This window comes from Mastigoproctus giganteus, chromosome 4, assembly GCF_048544385.1.
Source record: "Mastigoproctus giganteus isolate SK-2022 chromosome 4, ASM4854438v1, whole genome shotgun sequence".
NCBI lineage: Eukaryota > Metazoa > Arthropoda > Arachnida > Uropygi > Thelyphonidae > Mastigoproctus > Mastigoproctus giganteus.
The window spans coordinates 9,087,520-9,102,135 of record NC_143578.1 but is presented as its reverse complement, the minus strand read 5'-3'; the positions used below and the strand labels follow the sequence as shown (position 1 = coordinate 9,102,135).

General features: G+C 39.5%; 1 protein-coding gene across 3 annotated transcripts in view; it reads right to left on the bottom strand.

Moving 5' to 3' along the window:
* The window catches only part of LOC150086374 (lethal(2) giant larvae protein homolog 1-like), a 242,693-nt gene that overhangs the window by 216,684 nt on the left and 11,393 nt on the right, over positions 1-14,616 (bottom strand). For all 3 annotated transcript variants that reach the window (XM_090372550.1, XM_090372551.1, XM_090372552.1), the window contains exon 2: positions 1,780-1,895. In XM_090372550.1, the coding sequence (XP_090228676.1) occupies positions 1,780-1,863 (84 nt within the window). In that variant the 5' untranslated portion in view covers positions 1,864-1,895. The remainder of the gene's footprint in view (positions 1-1,779; positions 1,896-14,616) is intronic.

The window sequence follows — 14,616 nt, the reverse complement described above, 5'->3', positions numbered from 1 at the left end:
CAAGCAACTCTAGATCCTTCCTAAAATGAGGCCTCCAGACCTGCACACAGTATTCTAGGTGTGGCCTGACCATTGCCTTGTACAACGGGATAATCACCTCCCTGTCCCTGCTAATAAAATTCCTATATATCATTGACAAGACTCCATGACTTGGCCTTGCAGCCCATCTGAACTCCTCAGCAAGCTTCATATTTGACTGCACAATTACCCCCAGGTCATTTTCCACTTCTCTGAGTAGTACCACACAGTTGGCAAGTTTCTCTTGGATTACTGCTACCCATATTCAGTACTTTGCATTTGTCAATGTTAAACTTCAGTTGCCACTTCTCAGTCCATTTGCCCAACTTATCTAGATCCAGTTGGAGTGCATACTGCACTTTGCTGTTGTTCAAAACCCTGCCAACCTTTGTATCAACTTGGACTTTAAACCTGATATACCTTCATCAATATCATTGATAAATATACAAAACAACAATGGGTCCAACACCAAACCCTGGGGAACTCCACTAATAACATTTGTCCACAAAGAGCAGTAGCCATCAATTACAACTCTGTCATCTCCCACTCAACCATCCCTTTATCCATTGTAGCAACTTACCCTTAATGCCATACTTCTCCAATTTGTACTGCAGTCAACAGTATCAGCAATAGTATCAAAAGCTTTCCAGAAATCCAAGCATATGATATCAAAATTACTTTTGGCATTCAGTTCCTTTGTGACCACATAGTATCCAATCAAATTGGTCAGACAGACTTCCCTTTAACAAACCCATGCTGTGTCTTAACTATTACTGCAGTCTTGTCTAGATGATCCTGCAATGCTTCTTTAACCAGTGATTCCATTATTTTCCCTGGAACACAAGTTAAACCCCCTTTGAATTGGTGATACATTTGCACACCTCCAGTCAAAGGGGACCTCCCCTGAGTCCAAGGAAGCTCTCATAATTATGGCTAAGGGTTTGCTTACTTCCTTTGCTGTCTCCTTTAATATAACTAGATAGAACCCATACACCTTCCTTCCTTAGGTTTAACTTCAATTTCTCCTCCACTTTGCTCTCAGTTATTACAAAATCACTTGGCTCCCTGTTAGCATTTGATAAACTTCTGGCACTCCCTCATTGAATAACTCATTTGTAAATGAGGACGCATTGAATGTCATTCTCAAATTTGGAGCAGTGCCTGCAAAACCTCTGACTTCTAGATACCATTCAAAACAATGGCAGTTGGTTAATTAATGAACCAACTCTAAAAGTCCCTCACCTCTATCTCAGACATGGTTTCTGCTGAAAGGCCATTTCTATAGATGCTTCCATGGGCACTATACTTCTCAGTTGGCTTCTATAATTCCTGCTCTTCCAAACACATGCCACAAACCAGTCCAAACACATGCCACAGCCAGTCAGCATCCTTTTACTATCAGACTTTAAACTAACGGAATCAAAGAACCAGCTTTTCTTCTTCCTCATTTATTCCTTCAACTTCCATTTCCTGAAAATTACGATCTACAGAAATTCAAAAAGTATCTCATTTTATTTTCTCAACCTTTCATCCCATGCACAGTACTAAAGGTTCTAATACCTCTTATGCTTGGGGTTTTTATAAAAAAATTAAATGTTTTCCAAAAATTAAAAGAAAATTGGCACCTGTGTGACCTATCACTATTTTTGCTACTAGTGGGGGTACCACAACTGCCCCATCAATGCTAATATCATTTACATCAGATATGTATACTACTATTGAAATCAGATTTATTATTAAAAAGAAAAGTTAAAATCTTACCTTGTTAAATGCAAACAAGTCTTTCTGCAACTTCGTTCGTTCTGCATTTACCTGATATCCCTTTCCTTTCATAAACTTCAGCATTTTGCTGGTGCGTATGTATGTCTCCAGATAATCTACATTAAAATAAACAAAATATTTCTAGAAGACGAACAAATTGCCCATAGAATATATTATTGTTATGGTGATACATAAAATTTTGATACTTGTGTGATAATTGAAAAATTAAACAACTCCTTCCCAAAGCAGAACAATCTTTCAGGAATAAATTCAAGTTTTCTAGCTTATAAATTATTCTTCCTTTAAAAGAAGATAAGTGTTAACCATATGGCATTAGGAACCCCCCCAGAGTTTCCAACACCAGATGTGAGAGAGGAAAAAAACAGGTACAGCAAAACTCAATTTCTCCAAGCTCTCAGCCACACAAGGAGGCAACTTACTGCAGTAATTAACTGCATAGCTAACAGAAACATACGTCAATCTAGGAGTTCATGGTCCTTAGTCCTTCAATAAACAAGTTTTACCCTCATTCATTTTACTTTTCTCAAAGCATATAATGCTCTTAGAAAGGAGACTTAATTCAGGTCTACAAGACCTGAATTAGGTCCCAAATTACCAACCTCTGTAAATCACATATTCAAAGGCTTATTCATATGGATGCCCTTTCTCAATCTCAACATGATCATTGTCGATCTGCCTTCTTTGGACCCCCTTCAAGATGCATAAACTTTGAGGTACAGTCTCAATACATTGACATAATATTCCAAGTGCAGTCTTAGGAATGCCTCGTACAATCTGATGATAACCCCCTTTCTCTATAAGGGAAAGTTTGGCAAGTCAATAGGACACCAGGGGCTCCTCCTTGTTACCTGTCTGCACCATACAGTGAACTTCATGTCTATCCATATTATAACCCTTAAATACATTTCTTCATCGAATTTAATTTTAATCCCACCAAATGGTTAAGTTATTTTGGGGTTGCTATTCCCTAGCTGCAAGACATTTTGCTTCATTAAAACATAGCGGCCATTTCTAACCTTCTCTAGAGCCTTTGACCATCATTGGCAATTACTTAATTCTTCAAACCTTGACATTTGCAAGTTTTGACATTGTGTATCCCTTTGTTAATTTCATTTAGAAAATCAGAAACAAGTGATCACAGTAGCAATCCAGTCTTTGGGGGAGGATACTTCTTACATTAGTCCAATCTGAAGAGCAACCATTAATTGCAACCCCCTGCTTTCTGTGCTTCAATAAAAGCCTTTTCCTGTGATTCAACTTACTTTATAAGCTAGATCAGTTTTTTACTCTGTGGGAACAAATGAAATTTTTTGCTAAAATCCAAATAAAAAAAATCAAACCAAATGATTGACTGTCAAAATAGCTAACCAGGTTAGTTAAACACAAATTTCACATTACAAAGCCACCATGCTGTTTCCTTCATTTTCTGTCTAAGTGATACCAATATTGCAGTCTTAATATCATTGCCTCCAGGATTTTCTCTACCAATGAAGTCAGACTATTGACTCATCTGTAGTTGTCCACTTCATGCTTAGAATTGCCTTCATGTGCAATGGAGATACAATTGCACTTTTCCAATGCAAAGCAACCAAGTCCATCTACTACAGTAAACTTACACATCTTAAATTTTTCTAAGAAAGAAATGATCTGTATTTCAATACTGCAATCCCTCACTACTCATGGTGGTTCAGTTCCCAAGAAATGTCTTGAGCATGGAAACCATGAATAACAAAGTTCAGTATCCATAAACCAGGTTTATGCTCTAAAATATGAAATTTAAAGAAAAAAACTAGCTGAATTTGATTCTATGTATTATATTTAGGTATAGTGAATACAGATTTAAAAAGAATTTAAAGTTAAATTTTTATAATAAAAACAAAAATTAAGTCAAATATAATTTATTACAATTTATTGAAATGATATATGACAATCTACTAAGCATTCCATTTCTTACTAGGGCCTGGTGTTGAAGAGACCAAGAAACTTTGATGCACAATTGTTTCTTTTCAAGTTCTTAGTGAACTTCTTTATAAAGATGCAAGTGACCAAGTTCTCTTAAACTTGATTCTCCTCTCCATATTTGGATCCAACTAACACTATCAAAAAGTTTCATTTAACTATTTGATGTTAAATTCCAGCCTAACATCAAGTACTTAATCTTGAAGGTCATTCTGGTTCTCACTGGACACTGCACATCATTTCATCCAAATCTTCTAAGGAGAGCTCTTCAGTGCAAGTCCAGTAATTAGTTCCTGAATGGCTGCTGTGTCTTCAAATCCCTCACCTTCTATTCCTTTTGTCATTGTTACAATTTCTGCTACCACATACTGATGATTTATGTATCATCAACCATTTCTGGCCATAAGTTACACCTACACACATTAATGGTATATTCCTTTACCTCTTCAACAGACTACTTTATGTTGATCAGGCAATCATCAAAGGTATAATTTTTCCAACTTTGGATTGCAGCTAAGATTGAATCCTCCTCCATTTTAGCTAGCAAGCTGGTGAATGTTCTAACATAACAGGTTTTAAAAATATGCAATCACACCTTGGTCTGGAGGTTGCCAAAGTGATGTATTCATGGCAATAATAAAATTTCAATGGATGGATATTCAAACATTTCATTTTCTGGACGTAGTGGAGCAGCATTTCCCAAACCAGGATCCGCAGACCAGTTCTGGGAGGTCTGTAAAACTGACCCTCTGGAACTAGTAAAATTATTTGTTCATGTATTGCAAATTGATGATAAATAAAGTTATTATATATTTATATAAAAATATAAAGTTGAATTGTTTTAAACAACTTTCAATTTTCTTTTAAGAAAAACCAGTGTAGAAACAGAGAGAGAGAGAGAGTATCCAGACCATGGATTTATTAAGAGATTGATCATGTTTGACTAATCTGATTGGTTATTATGATGCAGTAAGGTGCAGCATAAGCCTCAGGCTTCCTTGCACCATATGGCTAAATATAATAAAAAAAAAATTACTTCTGTAAATACTAGCCCAATTATTTTCTCTGGAACAGAAGCCAAATTAACAGATCTAATTACTTGTGTCCCCTTTTTATTCCCCCTTATGAATTGGGGATACATTCACACAACTCTAGTCCATAGGAACCTCCTCTGAATTCAACCATGCTCTCATATTCATGGGCAAAGGTTTGCTTGCCTCTTTTGCTGCCTCCCTTAATATAATTAGATAGATCCATCCAAGTAACTATTTTCATGTTTTGCTTCAAAAATTTCTCCTCCACTTTCTTTTCAGTCATAAAATCATTCAGCTAGAATTCAGTTAGAACTAGACACTTCTGGCATCTTCATCCCTAAAGAATTCCCCCAGGTGTGAATGTAGATACAAAATAGCCATTCAGATTGTCTGCAACCTGAACAGGATCATCAGGTTAAGCCATTCATAACTGGTGGACCAGCACAATTTGTCCCACTCTAGTTTTACATTTTTTTTTTTTTATGAAAACCCCAAACGAGAGGTATTAGAACCTATAGTACTTAGTACCGTGCTTGGGTTGGAGGTTGAGAAGACGAAAGAAGATTTGTTAACATTAGACTAACTTCCCTAGACTAATTTTCAGGAAATATGTGTGAAGGAAGGTTGTTCCAGAAAACAACACTTGAATGAATAAATGAGGAAAATGAAAAGTTGGTTCTGTGAGTTTGAAGTTACAGTAAATGGACATTGGCTGATGGCGGCACATGTTTGGACTGTTTTGAAAGAGAAAGTGGGAATTATAGAAGCCAATTCAGAAGAACAGTGCCCATGGAAGTATCTGTAGAAAAGGCATGCAGCAGAAACAGTACATCTATGAGACAGAGTGGAGAGACTGTTAGAGAAGAGTAATTAACCTAACTGCCCTCTTCCAAATGGAATCTAGAAGCCTGAGAGATTTTGGGAGCAACATCCCAGATGTGGGAACAATATTCCATGGTAGGAGAGATTTGCAACTTGTACAGAGTGAACAGCTGTTTGGAAGAAAAGCAACGCCAAGAATCCTTTTTGCAAGATAAAACAAGACAGTTTTAGAAGGGTTGAAATCAACTAAGTTGTCTTTGCCCCACTGGAGAATTACCTGAAGATCGGCATTTAAGGAATTGGTAGCAGATTTTCGAGAAGTTGAAGCTGATTTAGCAGAACAAGGTTTCTCAAAATGGAAGTGGAATGCAATGTGCTATCATCAGCAAAACTATGGATAGGATTTCTAGTCAATGGAAGAAGGTCATTAATATACAAGAGGAAAAGAGTGGGGGAAAGAACTGAACCTTGGGGACACCAGCATTAGTGGAGAAGTTAGAAGACAGAGCCATCTACCATCACCCTCAGTGAGCGATCAGAGAGAAAACTGGATAACCAATTACAAAAAACAGTTGGCAAATCATAAGATGGAAGCTTGTTTAGACCTTTATGCCAAACACAATCAAAAGCCTTTGAGATGTCAAGAGCAACTGCTTGTGTTTCAAAATTTTCCATTAAATTTGTCCATAAATGGGTAACGTAAGCCAGATCACCAGTGGATCAACACTGACAGAATCCATACTGGCGATCATGGATCAGACAGAAGGTTTCTAGGTAGTTTAAGAGTAGGCGGTTAATTGATTTCTCCATTACTTTAGAAAGAGTTGAAGTAATTGCAATGGGATGATAATTGGATAGGAGGGATTTGTCACCCTTTTTTTTTTTTTTTTTAAATAGGAACTAGCTGGATATTTCCAAGCAGAAGGAAAAACACCTTTTGAATAAGAAAGTGAAAAAAGCAGCAAAGAACTGGAGTAAGTTCAGGAGCACAGATTTTGAGAACAAGTGGAGAAATATCATCAGGACGTGGAGCTTTCTTAGCATAGATTTGTCAAAATCCTTCTGACATCCTTTTCATGGAAGACCACAGGAGGCATTGAATGGAGCGAGTTGGGAAGTGTTTTACCAAGATCATTAATACACGAGTTGGAAGAGAAATTGGGATGCTAGCAGGTCAGCTTTATCCTTGGCTGAAGTGACAACAGAACCATCCGGTTTTGACAGAGGTGGAAACAAAGATGAGCAAAAGTTGCAGCCAATAGCTTTAGCAAGAGACCAGAATGTTTGGCTACCATTAGGGTATGAAGCAAGTTTTCTACTCTTAGTCTGTTCAAAATCTAGCTTGAACTGATTAATAACTGCTTTACAATTGTTGCAAGCTTTTGTGTAGGAAGAAAATGAAACTGAAGAATTAGAAACAAGCCAATTACGATATACAACATTCTTCTCTTGAAAAGTCTTAGCACATTTATTGGAAAACCAAGGTTTAGATAAAGGACGAGATTTTAGAGTGGAGTGTGGAATAAAGGATTCCATTCCTACAAGAATAATTTCACTGACACAATCTGAGCAAACGTTGACATCAGAAGTTTTGAAACAGTAGTCCAACCAAGGAAAAGAAATCTCACAGGTCATCCTATTTTGCATTCTTGTAATGCCAAACAATACAAAGTTGGGAATAGCCAAGTGATAAAGGCTCCATTGGAGAAGAGAATCACCAAGTTGTGATCTGAGGTACCTGAAGGACCACTCACTTCGACCTTGTACTTAGAAGGGTTGTTTGTGAGAAAAAGATCACGCGTGTTGGCTGTATGGTTAGGATTGTCCGGCATTCTTGTAGGTAAATGAACAGTCTGTGCAGGATCATTAGAAATTGCAAAAGCCAATCTTGACCAGCTGGGTTTATAGAAGTCAATTCAGATGAACAGTGCCCATGGAAGTATCTGTAGAAAAGGCATGCAGCAGAAACAGTACATCTATGAGACAGAGTGGAGAGTTAGAGAGGAGTCATTTGGTTTTAGGAGCATTAGCAACTAAGGCCATATTGCTCTGGGAATATGCAGTGGTAATTCCCTGACCTTTCCGCATCCTCCATATTTGGTGGTCACGGGCTCTAACCCCAGTCTAATCAAGAAGCATGTGCTATGCACTGCCACTCCTGTCCACAGAGGCCCCTAGAGAGGAGTCATTAATTAACCTAACTGCCCTCTTCTGAATGGAATCTAGAAGCCTGAGAGAGGTTTTAGGGGCACCACCCCAGTTGTGGGAACAATATGCCATGGTAGGGTAGATTTGCGATTGGTAGATTGTTTGCTATTTGGTTTTTAGGAGCATTAGCAACTAAGGCCATATTGCTCCGGGGATATGCGGTGGTCATGGGCTCGAACCCCGGTCTAATCAAGAAGCATGTGCTACGAACTGCTGCTCCTGCCCACGGAGGCACCACAATTGGTAGAAGAGTAAACAAAAGCAAAAGAGAAAACCAAGTTTTTTAGATGCAGAGGAAGCAATATTTGTGATGTGCATGTGCCAAGAGAAATTAGAAGTCAGGGTAATCCTAGAAGAGATATCAACTTTCCTACAAATCTTAGTGTCACCAAAGATAAGCATGGGAGCAGAAGAACCCTTTCGCAAGATATCAGATAGGACCAAGTTTTAGAAGGATTGAAATCAACAAATTGTCTTTGCCCCACCAGAGAATTACCTGGAGATCAGGATTTAAGGAATTGGCAGCGGATTTTTGAGAAGTGGAAGCTGATTGAGCAGGGCAAGGTTTCTCAAACTCTAAAACGGAATGCAATGTGCTATCATTGACAAAACTATGGATAGGATCATTAATATACAAGAGGAAAAGAGTGGGGGAAAGAACTGAACCTTGGGGGACACCAGCATTAGTGGAGGAGTTAGAAGACAGAGCCATCTACCACCACCCTCAGTGAGCAATCAGAGAGATCTATAACCAATTAGAAAAAACAGTTGGCAAACCATAAGATGGAAGCTTGTTTAGAAGACCTTTATGCCAAACACAATCAAAAGCCTTTGAGATGTCAAGAGCAACTGCTTGTGTTTCACTGAACTTTTCCATTAAATTTGTCCATAAATAGGTAACATAAGCCAGAATATCACCAGTGGAGCAACACTGACAGAATCCATACTGGCAATCATCGATCAGACAGAAGGTTTCTAGATAATTGGCAGTTAATTGATTTCTCCATTACTTTAGAAAGAGTAGAAGTAATTGCAATGGGATGCTAATTCGATGGTAGGGATCTATCACCCTTTTTAGGAACTGGCTGGATATGAGCAAATTTCCAAGCAGAAGGAAAAATGCCTTTGAATAAGAAAGTGAAAAAGGGCAGAAAAAACAGGAGTAAGGTCATGAGCAAAGTGGAGAAATACCATCAGGACATGGAGCTTCCTTAGCATCAAGATTCATAAAAATCTTTGACAGAACACCACAGGAGGCATTGAATGGAGTGTGTTGGGAATGGTGGGAGGTGTTTTCCCGAGATGGTTAATACAAGAGTTGGAAGAAAAATGGGATGGCAGCAGGTCAGCTTTTATCCTTTGCTGAAGATAGCCTGTTCAAAATCTAGTTTAGACTGATTAATAACTGCTTTACAATTGTTGCAAGCTTTATTGTAGGCAGAAAATGAAACTGAAGAATTGGAAACAAGCCAATTACGATGGATGTTGAAGCCTGTGGCTGTGAAGTATGTGGATGTGGCCAGCGTTTGTCAATGGACAGGATTGCTGTTTCGGTGATAGGGTGGATTGACAACCACTGTTCCTGTTCAATGAGGTATTGGAGCATTTGATGTTTAACGACTCCAACCAGGGCGTCACTGATAATGGCAGGACTTATCCACAATCACGATATTGTGGTGTGGGTCAATGTCGTGGTGGGTTGCCCAAACGTGTTTGGCAATAGCTGCGTGCTCCACATCCATTAAACGGATTGCTCTTTTGTGTTCGGAAAGGTGTTTTTCGAGCAGTCTCCCAGTTTCCCTGATGTAGCAGCTAGTGCAGTCATGGCAAGAGATGCGGTAGAAAAATCCACTTTGTAGTAGGGTGGGGACAGGAGTATTTACCTTAGAGATGAGGGATTGTAATTTTCTGCCTGGGAGTTGTACACATTTTATTCCATGTGATTTTAAGATTCTACAAACCTGTTGTGATAGGTTTGGGTAGTAGGAGGATAAAGGCGCTCGTAGCTGAGTCATCACCTTGGATGACTCTGTTGGTCACGTGTCTGTAGATCACACCTGTCAAGGGTATTGATGGGATAGCCACACCTCGTAAGGTCTGCCTTGACTTTAGCAATTTCGGTGCACCTCATTTACAGAGCTAGTGTGTCCAGGCATGAGTTAGCCTTAGTAGAGGCATTTGATGCAAGAAAGCAAGCTTATGCAGCATCAGCCAAAAAAAAAATAAATAAAATAAATAAAAAATAACCACTTACATTTCACCGCTCTGTTCGTTCGAAATACCTGTCCAGCTGAGCCTTAAACTTATTTAGGCTATCAACTTCCATGACAAGGGATGGAAGTCTGTTCCACCAACCAACCACCCGCTGGCTAAAGGCAAATTTCCGCACGTCTATCCTACATCTGTCTTTCCTCAATTTGAATTTATGCCCTCTCAGGTGATTATTGTGAGCAAGAGAAAGAATCCCATCAGCATTGAGCATGCTCAAACCATTCAAGGCTTTATACACCTCTATCAGATCACCTTGCTGGTGCCTAGTCTCCAGACACTGTAATTTGCAAAACTTGAGCCTTCCTTTGTAAGAGTGCCCCTTTGTTCCATTCACTAATCTTCCTGCCCTTCTCTGTACTCGTTCCAGCAGCTCTACATCCTTCTTGAAATGAGGCCTCCAGACCTGTATACAGTACTCCAGGTATGGCCTGACCATTGCCTTATACAAGGGAATAATCACCTCCTTATCCCTGCTAGAAAAAGTCCTGTATATCATTGACAATACACCATGAGCTACTCTTGCAGCCCGTCTGCACTGTTCAGAGAACTTCATATCTGCCTGCACAACCACCCCCAGGTCCCTCTCATTCTCTACCACTGTCAGTGTATTACCACAGAGTTGATACGTTGCTCTGGGGTTGCTGTTTCCCATATGTAGTACATTACATTTGTCAATGTTAAATTTTATTTGCCACCTCCTCTCAGCCCATCTGCTCAACCTTTCCAGATCCTTTTGCAGCAGCATAGTGTCAGTAGTGTCCTTGACAACCCTGCCAACCTTCATATCGTCTGCAAACTTGGACATGAAGCTTGATATACCATCATCAATATCATTTATAAATACAGAAAACAATAAAGGACCCAATACTGAACCCTGAGGGACTCCACTAATAACATTAGTTCACAATGAGCAGTGTCCATTGATTACCACTCTGTCTTCTCCCCCTTCACCCACCCCTTTATCCATAGCAGCAATTTGCCTCCAATGCCACACTGCTCCAATTTGTGCAGCAGTCTTCCATGTGCAACAGTATCAAAAGCCTTTCTAAGATCCAAGTATATAATATCAAAGTTATTCCCTACATCCAGTTCTTTTGTGACTGCATCATAGTATCCAATCAAATTGGTCAGGCAAGACTTCCCCTTAACAAAACCATGCTGTCTGAGCTATAACTGAAGTCTTGTCTAGATGATCCTGCAGTGCTTCTTTAACCAGTGCCTCCATTAATTTTTCAGGAACAGAAGTTAAACTCACAGGTTTATAATTACTTGTCAGCCTTTGATCCTCCTTTGTGAATTGGGGTCACATTTGCACATCTCCAGTCCATGGCTACCTCCCCTGAGTCCAAGGAAGCTCTCATAATTATGGCTAAGGGTTTGCTTACTTCCTTTGCTGACTCCTTTAATATAACTGGATAGATCCCATCCACCCCGGGTGCCTTTCTTGTGTTTATCTTCAACAATTTCTCCTTCACTTTACTCTTAGTTATTACAAGATTCTCTAGCTTACTGCCCGAGTTGAATACACCTCTGGCATTCCCCTCGCTGAATAACTCCTCATGTGTGAATGTCGATGCAAAATATTCATTTAGTTTGTTAGCTACCTGAGCAGGATCATCAACAGTTGACCCATCGATATCAAGTGGACCAATCTGATTCATCACCTTCCTTCTAGAGTTTACATAAGTAAAGAACTCTTTGCTGTTTTTCTTTGCATCCCTTGCCAAAGATTTCTCGTAATCTGCCTTCACCTGCCTAACCTCCTTTGTAACTTGGTTACAGATCAACTTGTATCTATCATAAGCTTCTGTGTCACATGTTAATTTTTATGTATCCCATGCATTTTTCTTCTCTGCCATATGTCTCATTAGTTCATCTGACATCAATTTAGGCCTAAACCTTGAACAATATTTCTTAGTTGGTATGTAAAGCCTAGTAGCTTCCAAGATAAGTTCTTTGAATGCTTCCCATTTTGAATTTGCTGTTGGTAACATCATCAGTTGGTCCCACTGTATAGAATTTAAATACTGTCTCAGTCCATCGTAGTCTCCTTTATGAAAGCAATAACCCTTCCCTTTACTCCTAATGGTAGTTACCTCTTTGAGTAAATCACACTTCAGCACACTGATCACTGCCACCTAGTGGTTCATTTATCTGCAGATTCTTAATGCATGAAGAATCACTACTGATAAGCAAATCAAGAGTATTTCTCCCTCTAGTTGCCTCCCGAACATGCTGATGTAAAAAACAATTACACAAAAGCCTTGCTAGTGTGTGAGTGACCAGCCCCCAAATCCCAGTCAATATCTGGGAAATTAAAATTTCCCCATTATAAGACTTTCTGATTTACTGGTCCACTATTTCCCTGTACAGTTTCTTATTATACAAGGAGTTAGCAAGGTTCGTGCAGTGGCAAGAAGATGGCTATGCCCGTGCTGAACGGAAGTTAGTAAATTGGCCAGCACACAAAGGTTTACGATGGACAGTTGTCTTCAAGCACGTGCCCTAGCGCCAGACAAGGGTGTCTAAGTATGGTATGGTGTTGTCCGACTCTAGCTCGATCGTGAATTTTATGAAAGGTGACAGAACTGAGGTGGTCTAAGATTCAGTTACCTGAATTTCTGGGGGATAACTACGAACACATCGTCCACATAGCGACACCAAAATGCAATGGGATCTGGTACGTTTGTAAATGCACGACCCTCTAATTCCTCCATCGCGATGTTTGCCATGACCGAAATAACCGGGGAACCCATGGCTGTGCCGTGTACTTGTTGGTAAATGGAGTCATTAAACCTGATTGCACCGCCTGCTAAGCAGTCGGAGGGCAGTGGAGATATCTTCTGGTGTTAGTTTGGCACGGCTGCCAAGGGTTTCAAAAAAACCCTTGGCAGCAGACATTGACCCACACTGCGATGTTGTGATTGTGGATAAGTCCCACCATTATCGGCGACGCACCTGGTTGGAGTCGTTAAACATCAAATGCTCCAATACCTCAGTGAACAGGAAGAGTGGTTGTTAAGTCCACCCTATCACTGAAACAGCAATCCTGTCCATTGACAAACGCTGGCCACGTCCACATACATCACAGCCACAGGCTTCAACATCCAACAATTAATCACGCACTTCACGTACAGATTTGCAGTACATGCCCTCATGCTCCATTCTAAATGTCAGTTTAACTGAAGAAGGTTGACTAAACAACCAAAAGCTTTTATTTGTATGTATCTAATCTATGTATATTTCCTATTATTAAACTTGTCACAATATATTTTTGTATCTGTTTCGCTCTGAGCAACTGTAATTTAATAATAATAAATCCAGAGCACACAGTCCTCTTTATAAGATTGACTAATCTTGATGCTAAGAAAGCTCCAGGTCCTGATGATGTTTCACCACTTTTTTCAAAACCTGTGCTCCTGAACTTACTTCTGTTGTTTGCTACCTTTTTTCACTTTCTTATTCCAAAAGGCATTTTTCCTTCTGCTTGGAAATTTGCTCATATCCAACCAATTCCTAAAAAGGGTGACTAGTCCCTCCCATCCAATTATCATCACATTGCAATTACTTCTACTCTTTCTAAAGTAATGGAGAAATCAATGAGCCACCAACTATCCAGAAACCTACCGTCTGATCAACGATCACCAGTATGGATTCTGTCAATGTCTATCCACTGGTGATATTCTGGCTTATGTTAGCCTATTTAATGACAAATTCAATGCAAAAGTTCAGTGAAACACAAGCAGTTGCTCTTGACATCTGAAACGCTTTCGATCATGTTTGAAAAGTCTTCTAAACAATCTTCCATCTTATGGTTTGCCAACTGTTTTTTGTAGTTGGTTATCAAGTTCTCTCTCTGATCACTCACTGAGGGTGATGATAGATGGCTCTGTCTTCTAACCTCTCCACTAATGCTAGTGTCCCCCCAAGGTTCAGTTCTTTCCCCCACTCTTTTCCTTTTGTATATTAATGATCTTCTTCCATTGACTGGAAATCCTATCCATAGTTTCGCCAATGATAGCATATTGCATTCCACTTTCCAGTTTGAGAAACCTTGTCCTGCTCAATCAGCTTCAACTTCTCAAATATCCGCTGCCAATTCCTTAAATGGCCGATCTCCGCATAATTCTTCGGTGGGGCAAAGAACTTGGTTAATTTTAATCCTTCTAAAACTCAGTCTTGTCTTATATCTCACAAAAAGGATTTTTCTGCTCCTATGCCATCATTGGTGACGCTCTGATTTCTAGGCAAAATGATTTTTTTTTTTAGGATTACTCTGACTTCTAATCTCTCTTGGCACAAGCACATTACAAATATTGCTTCCTCTACATCTAAAAAACTTGGTTTTCTCTTTCACTCTCAGCGTTACTTTTCCTCCAAACAGCTGTTCACTCTGTACAAATTGCAAATCCGCCCTACCATGGAACATTGTTCCCACATCTGGGGCAGTGCCCCCAAAACCTCTCAAGCTTCTAGATTCCATTCAGAAGAGGGCAGTTAGGTTAATTAATGACTCCTCTCT